The 27,808-nt window shown below is 42.7% G+C and overlaps 1 protein-coding gene across 1 annotated transcript in view; it reads left to right on the forward strand.

The window, feature by feature from the left end:
* The window catches only part of DCAF5 (DDB1 and CUL4 associated factor 5), an 87,226-nt gene that overhangs the window by 37,471 nt on the left and 21,947 nt on the right, over positions 1 to 27,808 (forward strand). The window contains exons 3-5 of the mRNA XM_068253851.1: positions 2,553 to 2,589; positions 2,686 to 2,825; positions 8,710 to 8,839. Of these exons, the coding sequence (XP_068109952.1) occupies positions 2,553 to 2,589; positions 2,686 to 2,825; positions 8,710 to 8,839 (307 nt within the window). The remainder of the gene's footprint in view (positions 1 to 2,552; positions 2,590 to 2,685; positions 2,826 to 8,709; positions 8,840 to 27,808) is intronic.

Genomic DNA, 27,808 nt, shown 5'->3' on the forward strand with positions numbered 1-27,808 from the left:
AAAGTGTTATACATACCTGGGGCTTCCCCCAGCCCCCTTCAGTCTAATCAGTCCCTTGCTGTCCTCCTCCATCACCTGGTTCTTCTGCTATGAGTCCCGGTACTTCAGCCAGTCAGCACAGACCAGCCGTGTGCCGCTCCCACAGCCAGGAACGTTCTGCACCTGCGCAATAGTGCTGCGCAGGTGTAGTACGCTCCCGGCGGTGGAGTGTGCGCATGTGCACTATGCCCGACTGACTCAAGTACCTGGACCCATAGCAGAAGATCCAGGTGATGGAGGAGGACAGCGAGGGATTGATTAACCTGAAGGGGGCTGGAGGAAGCCCCATGTATGTATAAAACTTTAATTTCATCTGTCTCATGTTTACTTTGTTACACAGTAGTACTATACTCTACATATGCACTCCCCACATAGCTGCAGGGAATCCACTGAGAATGTTGTGCACATTGAACACAGAGGTGTTGTCTATCACCCATAAACCTGGTTCAGATTGTACATGAAGAATGTGTAATAGAGGAAGAATTGCCTCATTCTCCTGCAGAGTACCTGCACATCACTCTTAAGGCTAGTACACACTAGCAATTTTGATTGACCAATGATTGCTCAATTTTACCACCTCCATGTAGTATGAGGGCCAAACAGATTTTCAATTCTATGCAGATTATATAGGTAAATGGTCATACTACATGGAGGTGGTAAAATTGAGCAATCATTGGTCAATCAAAATTGCTAGTGTGTACTAGCCTTTACATGTACCCACAGTTACATTGCCCAGGGCCTGATAGATGTTCTTTGTTCCGGTCTGTACCTTCTGCAAGTACTTTTACCAAGGATTAGTTTTAGTCTATGACTACAAGTATTAGAGGCAGAAGATCCGCCGGATATCCAGGTAACTGGTATTGTTTAAAAGGGAATAAATATGACAGCCTCCATATCCCTCTGACTTAAGTTGTCTTTTAAAATTCCTAATGCTACGTACACACATGCGACAACGATCGTTTGTTGAGAACGACGAACGAACTTTTAATTGATGAAAGAATGACCTAAGTAAAGTTAGTTTTAAAAGGTGTGTAACGATCTGATCGTTAGAACGAATGTTACATCACGTAAAGCAACTATTGCGCCTGTGCATAAAAATGAGAAGTTTCACTGAGAAATTGTGAAATGCGCATGTCAAGCCTAGTACGAACAATCGTTTCCAACGATGTACTACTTTTGCAAACGATCGTCGTTGGTTAAAATCCGCCGAGACAGAAGTTTTCTTTTGTAGCGATTTGGCTCGTTCGTCGTTTGCCTTAAAGAGTAACTGTCAGGCTGCAAAAGCTAATTTAAACCTCTATTCTCCTGTGTTAAACAGTTTAGAAGGAAGCCAAAAAGGCAATACTGCAGTTAAAAATCGCTCTTACTTTAGATGTTTGCTGATAGCAAGGCTCCGTATTCCCAGGCTCCTAAGGAGGACGCAAGCCGAATAACAGATACTGCAAAGCATTCTGGGGCCCTCCCCTGGCTGCTAGTGAGGCTCAAGTTTCAACAGCATGTAACAGTCTAGCTCACAGCACTAATAAATCTCGGGCAGAGTACACTGCAGGAGTCCGCTATTGTTCCTAGCCACATGGCTAATATTCACTGCACAGTAGTGTTATTCATTACCAGCGTTTGTGAGAGTGGAATCATCAGGAAGCAGGCAGGACATGACAACACATTTGGCTTCATAGGAGACAGACAAACATGGAACCTGCCATGAGCTGTCAGGAGCATCATTCTCTGCAAATACTATATAAAAATTATGTGAAGTACAAATGTGGACAGTGAAATGCATATGTAATGTAAGTACAGCCAACCTTTAGCTACTGATATATGTGTTTATTTTCTCTGAGACCTTATACCTAACAGCTCCTCTTTAATAGTCGGTGGTTCGTTTTTTGTAACGATCGTCGTTGGTAAAGATCGGGGAACGATCGTTACAAACGACTATAGTCGCATGTGCGTACGCACCTTAAGCATTGGCAGTTAAGAGATGCATTTCATGTTACATACTTTAATCAACAAGATTGTAATATGCAAATTAGAGGAGTCGGAGTCGAGGAGTCTGAGTTGGTTAAATCCTAACCTTCGGAGTCGGTGGATTTTTGTACCGACTCCACAGCCCTGCATCTTTTTCTCCATCCTAACCCTTCACTGGTATTTTACCAAAGTTCCACCAACCCTACCTTAGAATGTTCCATCACCCCTACCATAGAATGTACACCCCTTTCCCTTAGAATGTAAGCTTTATAGGGCAGGGTCCTCTTCTCCTGCTATCGTAGTTTGTTTACTTTTTATATGTACGTTTTTCAGTTGCACCGCCATTATTTACTATACACCAATTCATAACAGATTTGTTTTATAAATAACAGATAATGTATTCAGTAGATCACTGTAAATATGTAATCAGTGTATAAATTAATTACTTGATAATTTAATTTATTTTCTAGTTTTTGTGAAACATGAACCATTGTTTAATGCCTTATGTCAAAAAGGAAAAAAAAAAGCCCTTTTTTCTTTAATTGCAGGGAATGATGAGCAAGTAATCCTCCATGATGTTGAAACGTAGGTAGCTTTATTGTCCTTGTTATCTGTCTTGAATGTACCTATATGCAGTGTTGAACCTTGAGCTTTGAGCTATTGTCATTTTTGTCTTTGTAGCAGTGAGACATTGGATGTTTTCGCTCATGAGGAGGCTGTGTATGGTCTCTCCGTTAGTCCTGTGAATGATAACGTGTTTGCAAGTTCCTCAGATGATGGGAGAGTTTTGATATGGGATATCCGAGAGTCTCCACAAGGAGGTGAGATGGGCTACATCCAACATAAAGATGTCACTGGAAATCTGTCACAAAGTGTAATGTCAACCAATCATTTGAACCATATGGTTCCTGAGTAGCTCAGATGAGTGGAGTATCTTATCTGCTTGTAATTTAGGCTATATTCACATGAAAATGGATCCGAGATGAATTTACTCATTGCATAATTGTGTTTCTTTCCTATTGTTTATAGGGCATTCCTCAAGGCAAATAATTTCTTGTTTTTGTCTTAATACTCTAATTCCCTATAAACTAAAGAAGCCACACCCACAGGTTTTCAGAGAGCCAAGGCACTTTCAGACAGTAGCAAGGGCTCATGGGAGCTCAGTCTGGGCAGGAGGAGGGGGAGGTATTACTAGCCAGAGATTTCAGAGGGTGGGGGGTATGGTTTTTTTGCTCAAGATGCAGATAAGCCTGCTTCTGTGTAATGTTTACAAATAACATGGCTGCTGTCATTGTATCACAGGAATAATCAATCATATTCTATTAAAGCTGTTTGCAGCTAGATTTGCTGTGTAAACTATCTAAACTTTAGATAAGATATATAGACAAGTTACTTGTTATAGTTAGTTTTTCATCTTACTTGTTATAGTTAGTTTAACAACTGAAAGTTGTTGGTTCGCTACCTGTCTGCCACCACAGAGGGCAGCCTACCATTTACTGGAGGCATATGCAGGTGGCACTGGCATAGTAGTGGAACAGCACTATGCCTGATTTATTACTGTATGAGAAAAAAGCAGTTGCCCAGTTGGAATTACATTTGGTGGCTTTCAACCTTGAAAAGGCCAACTGCCCATCGACCACTAAGTACGGCTACCCATGCAGCCAAACAGAAAATGCCAAGTGTTCAGTTCCAGGCTGCTTGATAGCTGAACTGCGGTGTATATTGTTTTACTATATTATCAGTTAGACAAGGACATCAGCAAGATGGCAGGCTCATCACTGGGAAGAGAGAGAATTGACAGCTGGCATAGAAGGTGATGATTATTATTTGTTGGGCATAGATTAGGAAGTTATACCTGATACCCACCATAGTCTGGAGCCACTGGAAATTTCATGTCGTTGGATAATTTCCAGCATTTCCGATCTGCTTCCGATCAAGAAAGAGATCAATTTTGAGTATTGATCTAAAAAAATCGATCCTTTTCTTAATCGGAAGCAGATCAGACATGCTGGAAATTAATCTGGTAAAATTTGCATGATATGTACCAGGCATTAGTGCTGAGGAATGTACTAGTAGGAGTTTGTTAGCATTGTAAGGTTAAAGAGGCTAACAATAATCAATGGGGAAAAATTGCCACAAACCACACAAAAGTGTTTCATAGCCAAAGTAGAAGAGTATTGGCAGGCACTTTGCTGATACTTGTTTCCAATACTAAATCAGTACATATTCACTTTAAGGAGGCAGATTTACACCTGTTACATAACTCAGGCGTGTATTTATTACTGACAATGAGTGTAAGAATATACAACACCAAAATACGTGGGTGTTCTTTGTGATACTTATCTTAGATGCACATAGTAGTTCTTTACTTCGCTCCTATTTTCACTCTACCTATAGTAATTAGATGATGTAACATGACTATTCTCACAGCTCTTCAATCAATTTGTGTTACCTGATTTCCTGCGATCGGTAAAGCTCTTTCTCTGTAGAAAAGGGGTAGCTAACGTACTTGACTAATGACTCATGGGTTTAAAGCTCAACCAAACTCAAAATTGGCTTTTAGTGAATATAAACATACAAAAAAAATGCTGGACAGAATAACTCTTTCATGTGGCAGATATTTTTCCAATGCATTATAGCTTGCTAACTGTGTGGGTTCTACTGGTGCCAGAAACATTAAAGGAATGGTATTTGAAGGATTCTGCACACATCACAATCAAAAAAAGAGGAAATTAAATACCTTTTCAGTATTTTACATAATCATAAATCATTTTTTAATAATTTGCAAATATGTAATAATTCAGCTAAGACTCATTCTCAAGTTAAATAGAAATTGGTATCAACCATTGGACAATGTCATTCCAAGCATATCCTGGGATCAGCTGATGGGCAGGTCAGTCAGGTGTGATCATGTGATATCAAAAGTAGGAAGAACAATAGATACCAGATTACATGTCCCAGAATCCCTGCACTGCAGAAGTCACACTGCCCTTTATTCAATTCACTTGTTCTGCAAAATTTTCCCCTAGGAGATAATTTTCATCTTCTGTTTAAAACTAATGGGAAAGCGGTAAAAAAAAGTTAAAAAATCAGATACTTAAGGAGAGGGAAGGCTCTGGGTCCTATAGAGCCTTCCCGCTTCTCTCACAGTCCCCTCTTTGCAGCGTTGGCTCCCCCATTTGAATCCCCCGCTGGAGGAGACTTTGAAAGTCTTTGGGAGCCTGAGTGCTCCTGAAGACAGTTGACTCTGTACTGCGCTTGCATGAGCGCGCAAAAGAGCGTACTCACGCAGGCACAGTACAGAGCTGCCCATCTTCGCCCTTCGCACTCCCGAACACTTCCGAAGCCCCCTTCGGCGGCAGAAAGCATAATTTTACCAATTTGGTTGAATACTGCTTTTGGGGGAGCCAGCGCTGGAACGGGAAGGCTCTATATGACCCAGAGCCCTCCCTCTCCTTAGTTAAATATCTGGTGCATTTTTATTTTTAGATTCCCATTCACTTTAACAACTTCACCCCTTTCAGTGCTCTTCCCTTTCATTTGCCAATAGCTTAATCACACCTAATCTCAATGAAATGATCTATATCTTGTTTTTTTTCACCACCAATTAGGCTTTTTGTGGTTGACATTTGTTTTTCAGTAATTACCTTAATTTCTATGCATTTTAAAGGGAAAAACAAGGGGGGAAAAACACTATTTCTCCAATTTCATCCCCTATAGTTTTAATATAAACACTGCTACTGTGCATAAAACCCACACATTTTATCTGCCTACTTGACCTGGTTATCACAAGATTTTCATTATGTCTCTAGTACAAAGTATGGTGACAATATATTATTTGAAAATAAAAATGTATTTATTTTTCACTGATCTCACGTGCACGCGCGTTTGTAAAAGGAAGTTAAGCTGGGTACACATGGTACAATTTTCCGTCAGAACGACAGATCTGTTTGATAATTTCTGACCGGTCAGATCGGATTGCGATCGATTTTGGGTCAACGCAAAATCGATCGGAAACAATTTGGATGCCTACAGACGGTACAATTTCTTATCAGATCACCGGTCGATCCAATGGAAAATAGTACAGTGTGTATGAGGTTTTAAAGGCAGGAGGGATCTCAAGTTGGCATGGATAGGTACAAAGTACAAGGGTTTAGCAGTCTGAAAAAGTTATTATGGTGGAGGCTGTGAGCTGGTGGTGGGTGCTGGGCACAGATTAGCCTTACGGCCGTTTCACGCTATGTATGCGCTTCTACGAATACATACATAGCGTGAAACGGCCGTAAGGCTAATCTGTGCCCAGCACCCACCACCAGCCCACAGCCTCCACCGTAATGGTATGTGTATTTTTTCTTCACATGTTGTATGATGTGTAACCACCGTTTGGAATAAAAGACAGCGTAAAGCAGTGCCGACTTTTCCCCTTTCTTCCTCCCACATCTACTGACTGTTCAATTTAAGCCCGAGCATGCTGGCTGTGCCAAAGGATAAGAAGGCTGTAAATCCTGCCACCCTCCCTCATCCAAACGCAGAGAGAGCTGTAGTGCCGACTTTCCTTCCCTATATTTTGCCTTGTATTTATAGAAAGCAGGTTTAAAATGTTTTAAAACAAGGTGCTGATCCAGAAAGCAATATATTTTCATTACTGTTTTAGCTCTACAGTTTTTTTGAAATGTTGCCAAGATACAGGCATGCATTTCACACTACAGTATTTAGATTAAGAAATGACTCATCACTTGGTCAGTGCTCTGTATTCAGTATGAGTTGTACTGTACTGATAAGAGCTACAAAGACAAGACAGCCCTGCAAGCAAACAGAAAGGAAGATTAGAGAAAGAGGGCTTGGATGAGTTTCTATCATACTTCAAGCTATGATCACCACTTACTGTAACTCATCTACACTCAGCATAGGCACAGAACAGTTTATGTTGTACATACTGCAGGATGCTTGCCGCTTTTATAAAAAGGGGTTAACATCCATAATGCAGGTATTGGCATGAACTGGATCATTTTAGACACACTTGGTGCTGAGACACACTGCTAATCGTTTTGTGATTCATTTATGATGTGTTTCAGTTTGAAAAATGCATTCCCATAGACTTGAAAAAGAATGGCGTTAAAATCGCCAAAATGGATTTTGCTGTGATTTTCTTTCAAGTCAACCGGAATGCGTTTTTCAAAATGCAACGCAAAACACTTGGCAGCATATCTCAGCCCTCAGGCAGGGATCACATTTGAGGGAATCGAAATGCCTTTTTCCGTGATTGGAAATGGCATGCGAAAAAGCACTTAATGGTTCCGTATAAACAATCGCCTTCCAGTGCTATCACCTGGCTGTCTTTCCAGTGTGTCAAAAATGCAAAGAATCCACCTCGGGAAAGCCCCGGCCTCGGGTGTGATCCTTGCCTAGGCTTGTATCTGACCACAGTAACTTTTTTTTAAAAACAAAAGGTACAGGTAAGTTCACCCACACTGACAATTCCGCACATACCTTTTTATTACACACCCCAAGCTGTTTTATAAAGACTGATGTAGGGGAGGAAGGCAAGGAGATTAAGGTGAGACCAGCCAGTTGAGGGGCCACTGTGTAGTCCTGAGGAACCCCAGTGTATTGGCAGCTGTTTATTTCAGTTCAGGTGTGCTTTAAGCAATAATAATCTGTGGCCCTGAACTTGGTCATATCAGACTACTGTATAGGGAGTATTGCTAAAATCTTGAGTTATTATTTATGCAGTTGCCGTCACGTGCTCGCATCTGAAATAATTAAAGACAGCTGGAATTAACCCTTTGCCATAGTTACAGTGGACCTCGGCAAGACTGTACTAATCATTGACAGCCGTTGCCAACATCCATGTCATCGTGGTTGTCAGAAAGTTAACCTCCTTAGCAGTCATCCTGAGTCAGGCTCGGGCTTAAAATCTGCAGCTCAGAGCGGTAACCCCAAGCTGGATCCATGTGTAATGTGCAGGGCTGCCGCAGATCTATCTAGTGGTATGATTTTTACGGTCTAAAAGCTTGTGAAAAAATTGCATGGCTTTCAGAACCTAAAATCTGGAAAAAAAACATACTGCCAGGGAGGTTAAATACGCTTTTGACAGAATTGGCTGCCATGGGCTTCTCTAAAATAAAATGTGAGGCCTCTGTATGGAGTTTAGGGGAGATTTGGGGTGGCAGCAACACAGAACATGGTTGCTGCAATGTCAGGGTCCTTCTCCCTTACTCAGGGGCTTACATCCTCATCTTTATTCCATACAGTTAAAAAAACATACCTATCACAGGAAATGAATGGACATTCCACATCACGGGAAATGAATGGACACTCCACATCACAGGAAATGAATGGACATTCCACATCATATAAATGTGCATTCATGCAAATTTGTAACCATATACAACAGTTGGTGATGTGTATTCTGCCATACTGCTATGGAGCAATAAAAGGAATCCTGAAAGGTTGAATCTGGAGTCACATTGCTGAGGAGTTTAATATTCAGGGTTTGAGAAGGTATGATGTTTGCCATTGATTGTCTACAATAGTCATCAGTGAACTGAACTTGTGTATCGTAAAGTTACCTCAAGCAGAGAAGACTTTGTTGTTCTGTTTAGAGTTGAATTATTAGAGGTGACTATCCTATTACAAGTGACGGTCTCTGACTGGTGTGATGTAATGTGGTAATATTTCTAATTATATTATTTTCATCATCAGATCCTTTCTGTTTGGCCCATTACCCATCCGCCTTCCACAGTGTCATGTTCAACCCTATAGAGCCCAGACTTTTGGCCACAGCCAATTCTAAAGAAGGTGTTGGACTCTGGGATATCAGGAAGCCACACAGGTAAGTTATTGCTTTATACGACATATAGTTGCCACACATGACATGCATGTAATCACTTTCTTCACCCAACTGTATGATCTGTTGCTGACTCCCTGTAGCAGTGATAATTGCATGCTCCAATCTGCATTACAGATAAGTTGACTGAATATGTAAATATAAGGCTTATGTGAAATGCGCTCTGCTTTCCAAATTAAGGCCATCAATATTAGCAGAGAACTGCTCCAGCTCAAAGTGGATCTCCAGTCACATATTTAGGACAGTACTGCTTTCCATATATCCAGGCTTATGTCCAATATTATTAGGCAATATTATTATTTTCAGTATAGCCTGAAATTTTGATTCCATAAATTGTATAATATCATCTCTTCATGCTTGTCATCAGTTTTTTCAATCAGTGGCTTTCTCCCTGGATGCCTCCTGCCTCTCCTCTTCCTCGTCTCTCCAAAAAAACATATATGCTGGTTAGCCATGCTGAACTCATGAACAGTCATTAGCAGCAGACTCCTGTGTGTAAGAATCCTGAACATTTTTTTTTAGCTACACAACCCGTCTGAAGGCTTAAGCTTTACTTCTGAGTTGTATCTCTTGTCCAGACCTTTTTATCTACCATGTCTGTACAAAGCCTTGTTCACACACTGGGCAGTCTTCGGCTGATGTAGACGTTCGGCTCAGGCTCTAGTGTGTACGGCTGCCTCCTTTTACTGGATCACTTAACTACTGATGAGCAAGGGCATTGCCTTTCTAAATACCCTGCCCACCAGAAGCTCGTAAGCCCCCTCCCCTTCTCCCCTGTTCTTCTTCCTCTCTCGGTTGAACAGTACATGCTGTATAGCTCTTGTGCCCCTTAATCACACTTTGTACTTTCTAGTATCCTTCCAGATCTTTTCCCTGCCACACTCCATTTCAGTAGTAACACTGCAAATAATTTAGCTGAAATCGTGGCAAAAATGTTTACTGTATATACTCGCGTATAAGCCTTATTTTTCAGCACAAAAAATGTGCTGAAAAGTTACTCCCCTCGGCTTGTATGCGAGTCAGTGGAGTAGAACGAATGGTGGAGCAGGTTTTGTTACTGGCAGAGAAGCTTAAGGAAACACTGAAGCGAGATAAAATAAATGCTCAAGACTACCTGTGTCCACTGGCTTGTGGAGCGGTGCGTGCAAGCAATGTGTCAGTGGTGTAATGATCAGGGATTCTTCCTGTGTGGCAATCACTATTTCTCATATATAGGGCTCCATCTAGTGGCATCTTAAGACAACTGTATCATCCTTGGGGTACATCTGGCTATAGGGATGGGGCTATACTGGGTAGGGGGCTTATGCGCAAGTCAATCACTTTTTCCTGGTTTCTGAGGAAACAGTGGGTACCTCGGCTTAGGCCTGAACGATTTTAGGAAAAGATTGAATTGCACGATTTTTGTCAGAAATTTCGATTCTGCACACGATTTTTGCTATAAAACGATGGATCAGATCGCTCCGACCATCCAGTCGCTCTCTATCTGGCGAGGGACAGTCTGCGACAACTACTATTACTGCGGTCCCCTCTCTGCCTGTCCCGTGTGTGTTGCTGGATGGGGAGTGACAGTGACTGACACTGAAAATGTCACCTCGCTGCTGCTGGCTGGACAGCTTCTACTAATCACCCAACCACTGGCTTCTTCACACAACTATTACAATCATCATCTTCCCTGAGCACTGATCGGTTACATGGCGAGTCACTGCTGTCATGTCACACAGTACTAAGCAGTGTATAGATAGGAAGGAAATAAATATATATATATATATATATATATATATATATATATATATATATATATATATATATATATATATATATATATATATATGATTATGTATTCCCCTACCTCTACATATAGCTAGCTGACTTCTTATCTATACACTGCTCAGTACTGTGTGACAATGACAGCAGTGACTCGCCATGCCATGTAACCTGTCAGTGCTCAGGGGAGATGATGAGTGTAATAGTTGTGTGAAGAAGCCAGTGGTTGGGTGATTGTAGAAGCTGTCCAGCCAGCAGCAGCAGCGAGGTGACACTTTCAGTGGCAGTCACTGTCACCCCAGCCAGGCAGCAGCCGCACCCACACAGGAAAGGCAGAGAAGGGACCGCAGTAATAGTAGTTGTCATGGACTCCCTCAGCCCTCCCCAGGTAGAGAGTGGACAGAAGTTTTAGTTAGTTACGGTGTTAATGGCTCCGTGGGCAGCGCCGCATCTCCGGTTCTTTTCATCTTCTTGGGGTAGGGGCGGGACCAGCCGTCCTTCCCCCGTCTTCCCCATTCACCAGTCTGACTGTCATCCTCAGAGGGGAGGGGCATGGTCCTCCTCTCCAGCACCTACAGGGGAATGTTACTGTTTATTTACACACGCTACTGAGGAGAGAGCAGAGCAGGTACCAGCGGCAGAGAAAACCGCAGCTCTGACGATCTCAAGATCGTCTTACCCTTGATCACGATTTTCGGTTTAAAACCGAAAATCGTTCAGCCCTACCTCTGCTTATACGCGGGTCGGCTTATATGCGAGTATATACGGTATCTCTTTTTGTGCTTATGTTCAAATCCTGGTTTCATCATTTGGAGTCGGCACCACTGCCATATTCAGGAACTGGACATTCAGTCTAAACTATACATATTTAATCCCACTTTAAAGAGAACACGATCCAAAGCACGGGTTCAGAAAGAGATACAAGCATGGCCGCACATGCGCATTTGCATGAGCTACTCTAGCTTACTGCGCATAAGCGGCCACACACGCATGGCTACTGCAGGACACGGTGATGCCAGAAGAGAAGTGTGGCAACTTTCCATTGTCTGCTCTGGAAGGGGAGTGATCAGCAAGGGGGGAACTGGGGTGGGGGGGCGATGTGCGTGATCGGAGCAATAGAGAGAGAAGCCTCAATAGGATCCCAAATCTTACCTCTCTTTAGCTAATTGTCTCTTTTTGTACCTGAGCTTTGGCTTGGGTACACTTTAAAGGAAACCAGAGCTGACATAAAGTAAATGTTTTATACATTCCTGAGGCTCCCTCCAGCCCCATGTGCACATATCGCTGCCACACCGCCGTCCTCAGTCTTTGCCCTCTTCGGTACCGGGTCCCGTCACTATAGCCAGTCTCACGCAAGTGAAGTGCGCTATTTACGTATCTCTCCAGCGGCTGCCGGAGAGATACGTAGAGGGCGCACTTCTCCTGCGCAGACTGACTGAAGTGACAGGACCCGGTACCGAAGAAGTAGAAGACTGAGGACGCCAGCGCGGGAGCGATCCGTGCACATGGGGCTGGAGGGAGCCTCAGGTATGTATAAAACATTTACTTTATGTCAGCTCTAGTACACTTTAGGGCTATGACATATGCATACAGACTTTGTAATAGCAACATATCTTTAAAGCAGAGCTGTATGCAAAATCTTAGACTTTATCTATAGCTATGTAGCGCTGCAAAAAGTGCAGTGGTTTTGAATAAAAGCTGAAGTTTTTGTACGTTTTTTTATTATTAAATATTAGTCAATAAATGTGTATACTGTGAGGGGCAGGAGGCATGTTGCCATTGCCTCCTGTTTTCCATGATTTCCATTCACCTTCTCTTATCACTCTGGTTGCATACTATATATCTTACCTTTCTGCAGATTAGAAGTTTAGATCGATCTTCCTTCCCAGTGTTTATTTTTCTGTTATCGGCTTCAGTAATTTTTTATTTAAAAGGTACATCATTAGGTTAGCACATGGGTACACCATTTTTCCCTTTTTATAGCTTGATTTTTGTGCTATTTCATGCCTTTAGTCTTGTTCTTAAAGACCGTTCAACCAACCAGCATCTAGGCATTGACCTCCAATTTTTATTTCTGTTTTGTGTGCAACCAAATGTGCCCATACATGTGTGTGAGTAAGAGTAGCTGATGGTCAGTTAACAGTTTCTCAAGAAGCAGGTTTCTTTTTTTCTAACAAAATAGAATTATTAGCTGGTTATATTTTGCTTACCTCTAGTTACTGCAGCCTGTTCCAGTTCATGGTGAACTGAGCTTAATTTTGGTGATTTTTTTTTTTTAAATTTAAAAGTTGACCTTAATTTAGCTTTTATAAATGTTAGGGCAGACAAACACGAGTGATGGTAGTAGAACAAAAGGAATGGTACATATTCTGTAGCTCTGGCTGCCAGATGGACAGCTACTGTTCCTGGAGATTACTGCATATACTCGAGTATAAGCCAACCGAGTATAGGCTGACCCCCCAACTTTTACCTTAAAAAATATGAAAAATTGATTGTCCGGAGTATAAGCCGGGCGTGGGAAATGCTATAACCACACCACTCGCAACTACGACCGGCCACAACCATACACAGGAAAAGCAGCGTAAAATCATCAGATAGCAATAATACCAGCCGGCTGCTGGTGCCCAAATTTTCTATTTAGCACATTATTTCCTAGACCTGTGGAATATTACCACCATTTCTGAGTCTGACAGTGACTGGCTAAATGCAAGTTTAGTATATAGTGGAGCTAACCCCCCCCCCCTCCCACCACGAGTTTCTTACCCCCTCAGATCTCAGTGATCACTCAAACCTAAGTGCCTCCTCCTCCCCCGCCAAAAGTATGTGGATTAATGTAATGGCTACAATGTATGGGAGCACCGCTGATCTCTGGCTGCAGTACATATCATCTATGTCCCCTTAGTGCCCCGAGTGCTTCCTTGTCCCCTGAATCTGACAATTTGTGAGCACTGTGCCATGTGCATGTTTGTTACCCCCCAATCTCTCCCTTGAGTCTCTCCCCCAAGCCAGAGCAGATCGATATGCACTCGGTGCAGAGTCCGATCGTCCTGCATAGAGGTCCTGCACAGCGTGCACTCACCAGACTGCGCTGGATGTAGTAGCCTGCTGTCTATGATGTCCTGCAGCAGCGCATGTAATTAAAGGCGCCACTAGAGGGTATCATATACAGGAAACTCCTACATCCAGCGTAGTCCGGTGAGTGAACGCTGTGCGGGACCTCTATGCATAACGATCGGACTCTTCACTGGTAAGAGCGCATATCGATCCGCTTTGGCTTAGGAGAGAGACTTGGGGGAGAGATTCGAGGGGTGACAAAGATCCACGCGGCTCAGGGCTCACATAAATTGTATCGGAATCAGCCGAAACAAATGGCGGGGGACACAGGTGGGGGTCAAGGAGGCACTCGGGTACTCGGGGAACTAAGGGGACATCATGGATTATATGCACTCGAGTGGTGGCGACTCGAGTATAAGCCGAGACCTCCACTTTTTGTCCACTTTTTTGGACCCAAAATCTCGGCTTATACTTGAGTATATATGGTACACATCTTACAACCACTTTATTCATGTCAAGAGATTTTGTAGAATTCAGCATAGCACCAGCCATGCTCACAGCAAAGATTCTTTAGTCACAGGAATAGAAAGAAGAATGGGAAATGGTAACTACACGTTCTGCAGTCAGATTTCTTCTCCTCATTAAATGAAAACTTCCACAAACTAAGGTAATAGAAATTGAGCATATGGTGGGATATAGATAGATAGATAGATAGATAGGATATAGATAATATCTATCTATCTATTTCCACTGGGGTGCCATGTCCATTTCCGCATTGGGCGCAGAACCCGTGCTGCTGTGAAGCCACAGCCAAATCATTATAGACGTGCCAATCATAGCTATGGGATTTCAGATACATGCTGCAGTAAACTGCAGCACGCCAGCCAGAATCACACCAGCATGCGATTTGGACGGCAAGCCATTGATGGAAGAGGCAGCGTTTCCCCATGCGACGTGGATGCAGGTGAAACACTGCATATTCTGCAGTAGAGAAATGGGCCCATATACAAAGCTTGCTTTCAGTGCAGATTACATGTACACGTTATCAGTACTTGTTGAATTATAGACAGCTGCAGTAATGTACGCAGTTTTGAGTTTCTGTGAGGTTTAACTTGGCTCCATACTTTCCACTTTCCTGTTGGCCCTTTAATATGTTGTGTGACTGTAATCAAAATATTAAAGTGAAGATCAGAATCTTATATAAACAGATCACACCACTGCACGGTCACAACTACTTTGTTTGATAAAAGTGTAAATGTGCCACCATCTAAGCAGTGCGATGGCTGGCAATCATATGGAAAGGGGTAAGCGCATGCACTGTTACCATCTTCACTTCATTGGAGCTATATGCAGCTGCAAGCATACAGTAGTGCAATAGCTTGCTGACTCTGTATACCACTACTGCTCGCCTGCTAATCAGGAAACGGAAGCTCAGCAGAGGAATCACAATATGTAGTCCTTTGCTTTGGTTAGGTTATAAGATTTGGAAAGAAGAGTGCAGTAACACTAAAACCTTTGAACTAGATAGTAAACTTTAACTCACCATGTGAAAGAAAGGCTGTTTTAGAAAGAAAACGTGTTAGAATTACCAATGGGAAGAAGAAAACAAACGTTTTTTTCTTTCTTAAAACAGAAAGAATTTGCGATAATTCAGGTTTGGCGTGAGCTCCGAGATGTCTCCCAGTGCATCACTCCTAGGAGTTCTGGTTCACCTTGAGCTTGCTGGGTACTCTGTACCAAGGGAAAGAAGATATATATTCCATTGCAGCGAAGATCAATTATTCATTTTAATTTGTGATAATTAAAACTTTTCCGTGAGGTTGTTTTACCTTTCATACCCTTTATACTAAATATAAACAGCACAGTTTTGATGACGCTAATCAGTATCGCATGTATAAACTAGGTAAACGTTGTGCATTAAATTTTGCCAAGGCATCTGATAAAGACCGCATTGGGTTAGAATCTAGCGGGTGTACAGCCTTAATCAGGCATGCTGGTTCTTTTGTGTTGTCCAATGCCTGACTGACTTCTGAGCACAATATTCTGCTCACCCTGCCCACCAGAAGCTTCTCCGTTGTGCACAATGCATTACACCTCCCCCTGTCCTAACTGTACAGAGCTCAGCCCCAAACTGTCATCCATGAGATCTTGTTTCAAAACCTGTGGGCGGCAGTCCCCAAATGTCAGTTTTTATTTGTTAAATTTAATTTTCAACTTAATTGTCTGTTGATTATTCAACCAAGCTGCTGGTAGATTATTATTTAGCTCCTGAGTATGATTAGCTCCCTACAAAGTTCCTGCTCTGCCCCAACTAATTCTGGTTCCCATAGAATGAAAGAATACCTGCCATGAAGTAAAAGAAGTATATTGCATATATACAGCAGAGTCCTAGTTATCCAGAATTCAACTTACCCGAAGTCTTAACCAACCAGAACAAATCTTCGTCAGTACTTTTTAGCTTTTTGTTGGCTCTGCTGTGACTGATTCCATGGCCTTGACAAGGTTAATATACTTTCAATAACTGTATTTTAACATTTAATACAGAGTTCATGGTATGTATACAGAGTGGACTAGATCAATAAGATACCTGAAGCAAAATCAATTTGTTAAAAAAAGAAAGTAAAAATATGGGTTTGTATGTAGTGCTTCATTTTTAGCACTAGATGGCGTAGGATCCCTTTTCTGTGTGCAGTTTTGTCCCGTATCCACAATCCTGTACAAGCCCAAAACAAATCACTGGCAGGTCCTAACAAGAACGATTCCAGACTTCACAGGGAGCCACATTCTTCAGATTTCTAGCCTTGATTGGAAAGAGGGGCTCTTCAAACATGACACAGTATTTACACTCTGCCTCAGGCTGGGAATACAGCTGTAGCAGTGCAGAAAGTCAGGCGGAGTCAAAGCAGTTGATCTTATAAGGGAAAGCAATTTGTGAAATATACTGCTAAATATGTAAACTCTTTCACACTTTGGCAGGATGTAAAAGATTACAAAGTACTCCAACATAAACTCTGTACCCATTTGCAGCAGATGTAGGAGAGTTTGCAGGGTCATGGCTGAGACAGTCTGTCTATATGCAGCACATTGCTGTGGATGATAATGGCTATAGTCTTGAGTGTTTTGGGTCTAGTGTGAATATTCCTGAGTTTTGGAAATCTTTATTAGAAGCTATAAACACAACCACACTTGTAGTGTCCTGAAATGATGCATTATGGGTAGTGATTTTGGGACACATGGAAGTGACAGCCTGCAAATATTTTCTATTTTGAGAAGGCAGTGCGGTACTTTGCATAAAACTGTTTTAAAAAACAAAATCACTACTGAAAATGCCCTCGTAATGTGGTGGCACTGCTGACCATACAGGAGATATTTCTTTCCACCTCTTCAGTATAATAGCCAATCAGAACTTAGCCTGCATATACCTAGGCCCTGCCTGCAGGGTGATTTCCAACAGCGCCTTCCATTGCCATATTGTCATGAATTGTAAGCGATTGCTCGTTACATGAAGACATTTTCAGTTTCAAACTTTTTTTTTTAACCATGTCAGGTTTCCTTTAGTGTCTTGACTTGGTCTGTCTGGAAGCTGGGATGATGAGTGGGTGGTGGCTACATGGGACCAAGGGTTACCTTTTAGTACAGATAGGATTACCGTGTGGAGCTTGTGAGATTGACCTGGTCAGACCTAACAATGCTGTGTGATAACCTATTAATAATATGTACTGCAAGGGGGCATTGGATGACCTGTTCCTCTCTTGGCTGAAGAAACTAAATGTGTGTGTGTGTGTTGGGGGGGGGGGGGAGGAGTGATCATTCTAAATTCTACTAAAGAAATTATAATACATGGGGCTTGATTCACTAACCGGCACTAAGTGTTAGCGCCGGAGTAAAGAAGAGTTTTTAGTGTGCCTTATCTGAGGTTAGTGTGCCTTATCTGAGGTTAGTGTGCCTTATCTGAGGTTAGTGTGCCTTATCTGAGGTTAGTGTGCCTTATCTGAGGTTAGTGTGCCTTATCTGAGTTAGTGTGCCTTAAGTAGCTTTGTGCACACTAAAAGATGGACAAAGCTACATCGCAAACTGCAGATAATGCACACTAACCTCAGATAAGGTTAGCGCTGTAGTTTGTGCCCACTAAGTGATAAGGCACACTAACTGGCTTAGTGCCGGTTAGTGAATCAAGCCCATGGTGTATTTCAACACGTGTAGTCAGTGTTGGACTGGGAGATGGAAAAGCTGAGGTAATCCACTTGCTGGCAGAAGTAATCAGGTGTTGCTGCTCACAGTGAAGACTTTCTGCAGGTTTCTATTGGGAGTGATAACTCAGGGTTACTGCTGCTTGGCCAGCAGGTGGATTTCCTCAGTTTTTCCACCTCCCAGTCTGACACTGCGTGTAGTAGTCGTCCTTTCAGGGTCAATGCAGTTGTAATTTCTGTCTTTTTAAAAAGCGGTTACTCTTAATGAAACTGCAAGGCTGCACAAAATACATATTACCCATTAAAGTACACCTTGCATCGAAAACCAAACTGTTATAAATAAGTCCGTTAATGGAATACACACAAGTTCAGATTAACTTTAATCCAGGTTGTGACAGAAGCAAACTGCTGATTGGATCAAGTGGTAAGAAACTTTTTTTTTTTGGCGGTAACTAATTCAGATGGCAAGCTGAGATGACCCACAGCAGAGCAGGCTTGAATTGCATTGATTTATCACTATTCCCTGGGTACAGTTCTGTGTGTGCTGGGCATATTCTTTTTGTCACCGGTAGTAATTCTTGCTCCTACATGTTCCCCAGTAATATCCATATAGATATTTTTTTTATTTTTAGGTGGTGGTTCTAAGTTCTGAATTATTTGCAGTAGAATACTGTGGATCGCCTTGATTGTGCGAAAACCCAATGTAATCTATATAGTCACATGGTGTATAAACCATTTAGGGTTTAGTCCTGTATTCATCCTTCTCCTCCATTCAATTTAAATGGAATCCCTACCACTAAGTGTATATACTTTACTGTGATTGTGAAATATTGTTTTTCCATAACAGATCTTGTACAGGCTGGATTTGTGGAATGGCAACACAGGCTTTGTCCTAAGGTGTCAAACTAGTGGCAGCGAGCTATTTTAGCTCATTTCTTTCTTATGCTTATTTTACGCTCTTTGTAGCTTACATGTATTTCAAGGAAGATGTTGGAAGTTGTGTTTTCAGAGGTTTGTCATCGGAAAGGCAACATACCAGTGGCCTGGAGTGCATAATTACATTTGGCCCTGACCATATGGCTCTGTTCTATAAATATGCGGTGTATAGAAAACTGGTTCTGCAGAACATTTCCTCATCCACAATAACAAATAATGCAATTTTGTTGACATTTATGATTGTAAGACAAGCAATGCTAGGTCCTGGGAGTCCCCACATTGCAGACTGGTGAGGTTAGAGTACATTGGAGTGACGAGGCTTTTGCACACATAAATTCTGCAATGTTTGGATAGCCTGAGTCATTTGTAGTTATGTCAGCCATAGTTAATACTTACTGTACAGTGCACATATTACAGGCCTCTCCAGTCATGCGTGGCTTCTGAGTAGTAGCATTGCATGCTGGCTTCTCATATCTGTCAGGGATATATTCCCACTTGAATTTCCAGTCTTCCCAGCTGCCGAGCCTAATGATATAATCACTCTGCTTCTACGGCTCCTCAGTGACCTACAGTAAACAGGCGAATAGACCGGCTGTGACATAGTGACACTTGTTACACTCTTGTAGTGAGAACTGAGGGGAAATACTACTATTACATAAAAAGCTAGGGCATGATTGAACCACTGCTGGCTGCCCTACAACCAAAATGATTTGGGCTAGAACTATCCTTTAAAAGGGAACTGAAGAGAGAGGTATATGGAGGCTGCCATGTTTATTTTCTTTTAAGCAATACCAGTTGCCTGGCAGCCCTGCTGATCCTCTGCCTCTAATACTATTAGCCATAGCCCCTGAACAAGCATGCAGCAGATCAGGTGTTTCAGACTTTAAAGTCAGATCTGACAAGACTAGCTGCATGCTTGTTTCTGGTGTTATTCAGATACTACTGCAGAGAAATAGACCAGCAGGGCTGCCAGGCAACCGGTATTGATTAAAACAAAATAAATATGGCAGCCTCCGTATACCTCTTACTTCGGTTCCCCTTTAAAGAGAATCTGTACTGTCTGATTTGTACAATAAAAACCATACCAATCGAGTCATTGTAATCTCCTGGATCCCTCTTTACCGTTTCCGCCGCGCCCCGCTTCTATCATGGCTTTTAATCGCCAGTTTTAGGCAGTGTTTACAAACAAAAAACATGGCCAATATACAACACACACACACACACACACACACACACACACACACACACACACACACACACACACACACACACACACACACACACACACACACACACACACACACACACACACACACACACACACACACACACACTGTGTGTTTGTGTGTGTGTGTATAGGTACTGTATATTGGCCATGTTTTTTGTTTGTTTCTCAGCACGTGACAGGCGTCTTCAGTCCCACCCCTACCCCACCCCCCCTGCAGCCTCACAAACTGCATCATTGTCTGTGAGGAGTAAACAAAGCACACAGAGCCTGCATGGGGCATGCATAACTTGTATTCATTACAACAGAGGCAGCCCATTTCTCCCTGGGACAACAAAGCTTGACAAAGAAAATAAGATTAGATATATTACATAGACAGTGCAACTAGAAGAGGCTGCGGTACTTATCCGTTAGCCGGGCGCATCCGGCAGGTGGCGCTGTTGTAGCGAATTTCATTCATGCTTAGTTAACGTAGTGCTGTGTGAATGGAAGCGCCGCAGGTGGCGCTAATTACATTGATACGGCACATAACAATAACGGTGTTATATGTAATATGTATTTCAAGTGGCCGGAACTGTTACTTAATGCAATTAAAATGAAGGCGGTGGCAATGTAACAGATGAAGCCGCCGCCTTCGTCTGTTCTTCGTCTTCTTCTCCCCCTTTGCCCTCCTCTGGCTTTTATACAATGCTGGCAGCTGGGGGGGGACACGCGTGTCCCCCCCAGAGTCGTTCGTCGCAAGAAAACAAACAGGATTCCCTTCCGCGACGAACGACTCTGGGCGGAGACGCATGTCCCCGCAGGCTGCCAGCATTGTATAGAAGCCAGAGGAGGGCAAAGTGGGAGAAGAAGACGAAGAACAGACGAAGGCGGCGGCTTCATCTGTTAAATTGCTGCCGCCTTCATTTTAATTGCATTAAGTAACAGTTCCGGCCACTTGAAATACATATTAGTTCCCATTAACACTGTTATTGTTATGTGCCGTATCAATGCAATTAGCGCCACCTGCGGCGCTTCCATTCACACAGCACTACGTTAACTAAGCATGAATGAAATTCGCTACAACAGCGCCACCTGCCGGATGCGCCCGGCTAACGGATAAGTACCGAGGCTGCACTTGTCCAGACCACATTAGAACATATATAGGAATTTATAGGATAGAAGAAATAAGGCTGAAAATTTTGTTAGTCTCTTTAAGGGGATCTTCTGAGTAAGGTCGTATACATGAATGAAAAAAGTACAATCTTGAGATATTCCACATTAGGGCCATCCAGTGTGGATTCATGATCCAGCCCCCCACCCCCTCCCCGGGGCTACTAGTGGCTGAAGTAAAATAATCAGTATTTCTCTGAATTCAGGCAAACATTCTGTTAAAGCAGAATTGTGGACCCTGCGACAAAAGAATCAAACTTTTTTTTTTTTTTTTTTTTTTTTTTTTTTTTAGAAAAGCATGTATCTCTTTCACCAGGGAGGCAGGTAAATGGGCATGGAGCCAATAGTTTAGTGGGTGTGGTGCTCCCCTGCTGTTAGTACTGGGAAAATTGCCATGTGGTGCCTGCGCACAGCAAATTTACCAGCCCTTTGTGCATCAGGCCGATAGTTATGCATATCTTGATGATCCTCTCATTTAGTTTATCTAATACACTCTGTGTACCTAATTATTACAAGCAAAGCTTTGTTTTTTTTCCCTCTCCAGCATTTACTTGGAACTGGAAATAGAAACATGTGATCAGTGTTTTTTAGAAAGAGCTGGCACTCAAAATGTGATTTCTTAAATCTAATGTTTTCTGTGGATTTATGTGACGTGGGATTTTTTTGCTGTCATGATCAGTTAGCCTTTACTTTTATGTGACAGTCTCTGCTTCTGGTATAAAATATGTTCCCTGGTAGTATAGTAAATACAGTTTCTCTAATACGCTGCGTGCAGCCTATGTGCCCATTTGCTTTTCTGTAACATGGTTTGTCTTGTGGCATTGCAAAAGAAAATCAAATCAATTTAATTGCATTTCCTAATGTCCTCCATGAAGAGATGTTTTACAGGCTCGTTAACTTGCGGATTAAGTCAGTGTGTAAGTTACACAATACTGACAAGTGTGAGTTATATGCTGATTACTGATTAATGCTTTCCTTTCTTCACTGACAATAAATAGAAACACCGTAATTGTTTCTGGAGCTTGTGCTTGCATGTTGCTGGCATCCTGTGTACACACAGTGCTTTGTAACTACTGTATCTTATTTACCTCAGGAGAAATGTGCCTACTTTTTCAAGATCCACTATTGTGGACTATTTACACATAAATGCATTTTATAGTGAATCTGTACTGTGTTAAGTTATACATGTAAAGGAATATTGTTTTTTTGGGCATTTATTTATTTTTTATTCATTTACGGGGAGGAGGGTCCGGGGCACGCAAAGGCAATTCAGTTGGGTGAAAACATGAGGTCTTGCTTTATCATCATTTTAGTCATCAATAATTAGCCTTATGCATTGTCTAATAGTGAACAATGTAGGAAGGTAAAGAAAATGGAGGAGGGTACATACCAATGATACAAATCAACAATACGTTTAGTAGAAATATATAAACTTTATTAATAGATATTCTAAACATAAAAAAACAACCCTAGGTCCAATCCCCATGCCCCTCCCCCGCATCCCACCTGTACCCCCACCCCTAAGCATGCACCTCCAGCATATGCAGAAATCACAAAATACAATGCCACTATTCCCAACTGCCTAATACATCATTTTCAATTAGAATAAGACCCTACTGCAGCCTGATATATTGCATAAGTAATGAATTGCTAGTACTCCAGCTGGGTAAGTTCTTAACTACTTAAAGCAGAATATAACCCTGCATTTCAACTTTGCTCTAAAACATTACAGCATATTATATGCAACCAGCATTTTTTTTTTTTTTACTAGACCAGCATTGGAAGGGTTAAACACAGAGGTTTAAAGTTCCGTGGAGAGATATGCAGAAGTTCAGATGGATACATTTAACTAAATAGAATGTAACAAGTGATACATGTTACACACTCTTTGGCTGTCCTCCAGCTCCTTCTCAGTCAGAGAGAGTGAGTCACATGCCACACTTAGATACATTTATGTAAACAAAATGTATCTATGTCAGCTTCGGATGTGTCTGCAGTTATGTCCAGGAACTTTAAAGCTCTGTGTAACCCTTCCAATGCTGGTCTAGTAAAAAAAAATGCTGGTTGCATATAATTTACTGTAAATAATGTTTTAGAGCAAAGTTGAAATGCAGGGTTAAATTCTGCTTTAAGGACTGCAGTCTTTTCACCCCTTAAAGTGAACCTCCGGACTAAAAATCGACTCAGCAGCACTGAAAAGGCTTTGTGTTTCTATAACAGTTTCACAGCATCAGAACTTTGTTTCTCTTATACAAGCCTCATTTTTAGCTGCACAGAAGAAAACTGCCCGGGCTTTTTTCCCCTGATGCTGTGCAAAGCATGATGGGATTTCTGATTTTGTTGTTCTCATTCAGCTGTTTTGGTGCAATTTTTTAATTTTGAATTTGACCTTGGAAGCCTAGCGTGTGCAGCTGGGAGGGGTAATCAGGACACAGGATAGTTGGAACTGTGTCTCTTGCTCCTTGTCACCTCCTTTCAACCAAAAAGATGGCTGCACCCATGACAAAGATGTCAGCCCCCATGAATCACAAACATTTACCTGTTCTTTTAAAACAGGGCGGGTAAGAGATTATATTACCTATCTATTCTAATTAACATAACTAATGTAACTTGATGACAGTATGTTTGTTTAGGCTGAAGTTCCCCTTTAAGGACCAGAGCTTTTTTTTTTCTATTCAGACCACTGCAGTTTTAACGGTTTATTGCTCGGTCATATAACCTACCACCTAAATGAATTTTACCTCCTTTTCTTGTCACTAATACAGCTTTCTTTTGGTGCTATTTGATTGCTGCTGCGATTTTTAGTTTTTATTATATTCATCAAAAAAGTCATGAATTTTGTCCAAAAAAATGATTTTGTTTTTTTAACTTTCTGTGCTGACATTTTTCAAATAAAGTAAAATTTCTATATACATTTTTGTCCAAATTTATTGTGCTACATGTCTTTGATAAAAAAAAAAAACATTCAGTGTTGGTTTGGGTAAAAGTTATAGCGTTTACACACTATGGTGCCAAAAGTGAATTTTCCCATTTTGGAGCATCTCTGACTTTTCTGAGCACCTGTCATGTTTCATGAGGTGCTAAAATTCCAGGATAGTATAAATACCCCCCAAATGACCCCATTTTGGAAAAAAGAAATCCCAAAGTATTCACTAAGATGCATGGTGAGTTCAAGGAAGATTTTATTTTTTGTCACAAGTTAGCGGAAAATGACACTTTGTGAAAAAAAAAAAAAGTTTCCATTTCTGCTAACTTGTGACAAAAAAACAAATAAAATCTGCCACAGACTCACCATGCCCCTCTCTGAATACTTTGGGGTGTCTACTTTCCAAAATGGGGTCATTTGTGGGTTGTGTTTACTGTCCTGGCATTTTGGGGGGTGCTAAATTGTAAGCACCCCTGTAAAGCCTAAAGGTGCTCATAGGACTTTGGGCTCCTTAGCGCACTTAGGCTGCAAAAAGGGGTCACACATGTGGTATCGCCGTACTCTAGAGATATAGTATAATGTTTTTTGGGGTGTATTTTTACACATACCCATGCTGGGTGGGAGAAATATCTCTGCAAATGAGATTTTTTGATTTTTTTCACACTCAATTGTCCATTTACACAGAGATTTCTCCCACCCAGCATGGACATGTGTAAAAATACACCCCAAAAGACATTGTACTACTTCTCCTGAGTACGGCGATACCACGTGTGACACTTTTTTGCAGCCTAGGTGCGCTAAGGGGTCCAACGTCCTATGAGTACCTTTAGGATTTCATTTTGAGGCATTTGGTTTCTAAACTACTCCTAACGCTTTAGGGCCCCTAAAATGCCAGGGCAGTATAGGAACCCCACGAGTGACCCCATTTTAGAAAGAAGACACCCCAAGGTATTCCGTTAGGTGTATGGTGAGTTCATAGAAGATTTAATTTTTTTTCATCAGTTAGTGGACAATGACACTTTGTGAAAAAAAACAATAAAAATCAATTTCCACTAACTCGTGACAAAAAAATAAAATCTTCTACCCAGCAGATTTCTGGGTAGAAGTTAGCGGAAATTGATTTTTATTGTTTTTTGTTTTTTTCAGTGTAATTTTTCCACTAACTTGTGACAAAAATTAAAATCTTCTATGAACTCATCATACACCTAACGGAATACCTTGGGGTGTCTTCTTTCTAAAATGGGGTCACTTGGTGGGGTTCCTATACTTCCCTGACATTTTAGGGGCCCTAAACCATGAGGAGTAGTCTGGAAACCAAATGCTTCACAATGCCTGTTCAGGGGTATAAGCATCTGCAAATTTTGATGACAGGTGGTCTATGAGGGGACGAATTTTGTGGAACCGCTCTTAAGCAGGGTGGCCTCTTAGATGACAGGTTCTATTGGCACTGAAGTGCAGGAAGCGCAGAATGTTCAGTGTTCTCCCCAGGCTCTTTTAGCCGGGTGCTCCACCCGGCTAGTTTTGGTGAGCACCCGGCTGTCATTGACTCACCTCCTTCTTCTAATTTAAAGCAGAGTTGCTCACATAAGCCATACGGTTCTCTCATCACGCCCCACCCGGCTACTTTTTCATGCCACCCGGCAGGAAAAAAATTCTGGGGAGAACACTGATGTTCTCAAATCGTGACCTGGACATGGCAGCAGAGAACATGGGCATGTGATGTATTGGGTGCGTAGACCAATAAGACCGCAATACATTCTTTTTGACTAGACCCATGTTAAGGAGAAGGCCCCAAAAAATGTTACGTTCGGAAACTTGAAGTGGTTTCCACCGAAAAGGCTGGGCATGGTAGCTTATTGGATTGGCGGTTGCGTATTGTGTGGCATAACGGTTGGTCTCAGCGACAATTAAGTCGTAGAGACCAGCAGTGATCAGGAAAAAAAAATTCTGTCACTGCGGTGGGGCAGGTGAGGGTTTGGCCGGGTGATCAGAAGCCTATAGGGGGCAGATTAGGGCCTGATGTGATGGATAGGAGTGCTAGGGGGTGACAGGAGGTGATTGATGGGTGCCTCAGGGGGTGATTAGAGGGGATAATAGATGCAATCAATGCACTGTGGAGGTGATCGGAAGGGGGTCTGAGGGGGATCTGAGGGTTTTGCCGAGTGATCAGGAGCCCACACGGGGCAAATTAGGGTCTGATCTGATGGGTAGGTGTGCTAGGGGGTGACAGGAGGTGATTGATGGGTGTCTCAAGGTGTGAATAGAGGGGGGAATAGATGCAAGCAATGCACTGGGGAGGTGATCGGGATGGGGGGGGTGTCTAAGGGCGATCCAAGGATGTGGGCGGGTGATTGGGTGCCCGCAAAGGGGCAGATGAGGGTCTGATCTGATGGGTAGCAGGGACGGGGTTATTGATGAGGAAGCGAGCTATAGGCTCGTGAAACGGCTGTTAGACTTCGTTTTTTTCTCCCTCTGCCTGCAATGTCTGTTTGTATCTGTGGAAAATAAACCTTAAGCATCAGCTTGAGTGCCCAGCGCTGTCTTTTCTTCTATTGCCTTATTGATGAGTAATCGATGGGTGATTAGAGGGGAGAACAGATGTAAAAAATGCACTGGAGAGGTGTTCAGACGGGGTCTGAGGGTGATCTGAGGGTGTGGGCGGGTGTTAGGGTGCCCGCAGGGGGCAGTTTAGGGTCTGATATGGGTAGCAGTGACAGGGGGTGATGGGTTGATTGATAGGTGATCAGGGTGTGATTAGAGGGGAGAATAGATGCAAGAAATGCACTGGCGAGGTGATCAGGGATGGGGTCTGAGGGCGTTCTGAGGGTGTGGGCGGGTGATTGGGTGCCCGCAAAGGGCAGATTAGGGCCTGATCTGATGGGTAGCAGTGACAGGTGGTGACGGGGTGATTGATGGGTGTTCAGTGGGTGATTAGAGGAAAGAACAGATGTAAACAATGCACTTCGGAGGCGATCTGAGGGTGCGGGCGGGTGATCAGGTGCCCGCAAGGGACAGGTTAGGGTCTAATCTGATGGGTGTTAGTGACAGGTGGTGATTGATGGGTGATTGACAGGTGATTGACAGGTGATCAGTGCGTGATTACAGGGAAGAATAGATGTATACAGTACACAGGCGGGGGGGTCTGGGGAGGATCTGAGGGTGTGGGGGGTGATCAGGAGCCCCCAGGGGGCAGTTTAGGACCTAACCTAAAATATAGCATTGACAGATAGTGACAGGGAGTGATTGATGGGTGATTAGAGGGGAGAACAGATGTAAACAATGCACTTCGGAGGCGATCTGATGGCGGGTGTGCGGGCGATCTGAGGGTGCGGGCTGGTGATCAGGTGCCCGCAAGGGGCAGGTTAGGGTCTGATCTGATGGGTGTTAGTGACAGAGGGTGATTGACAGGTGATCAGTGAGTGATTACAGGGAAGAATAGATGTATACAGTGCACAGGGGGGGGGGGTCTGGGGAGGATCTGAGGGTGTGTGGGGGGTGATCAGGAGCCCCCAGGGGGAAGTTTAGGACCTAACCTAAAAAATAGCGTTGACAGATAGTGACAGGGAGTGATTGATGGGCGATTAGGGGGGTGATTGGGTGCAAACATGGGGCTGGGGGTGGGCAGGGGAGGGGGGTCTGAGGAGTGCTGTGGGCGATCATATGGCGGGGGGTGGGCAGGATCAGTGTGTTTGGTGCAGACAGGGAGG

This window comes from Hyperolius riggenbachi, chromosome 9 (assembly GCF_040937935.1).
Source record: "Hyperolius riggenbachi isolate aHypRig1 chromosome 9, aHypRig1.pri, whole genome shotgun sequence".
NCBI lineage: Eukaryota > Metazoa > Chordata > Amphibia > Anura > Hyperoliidae > Hyperolius > Hyperolius riggenbachi.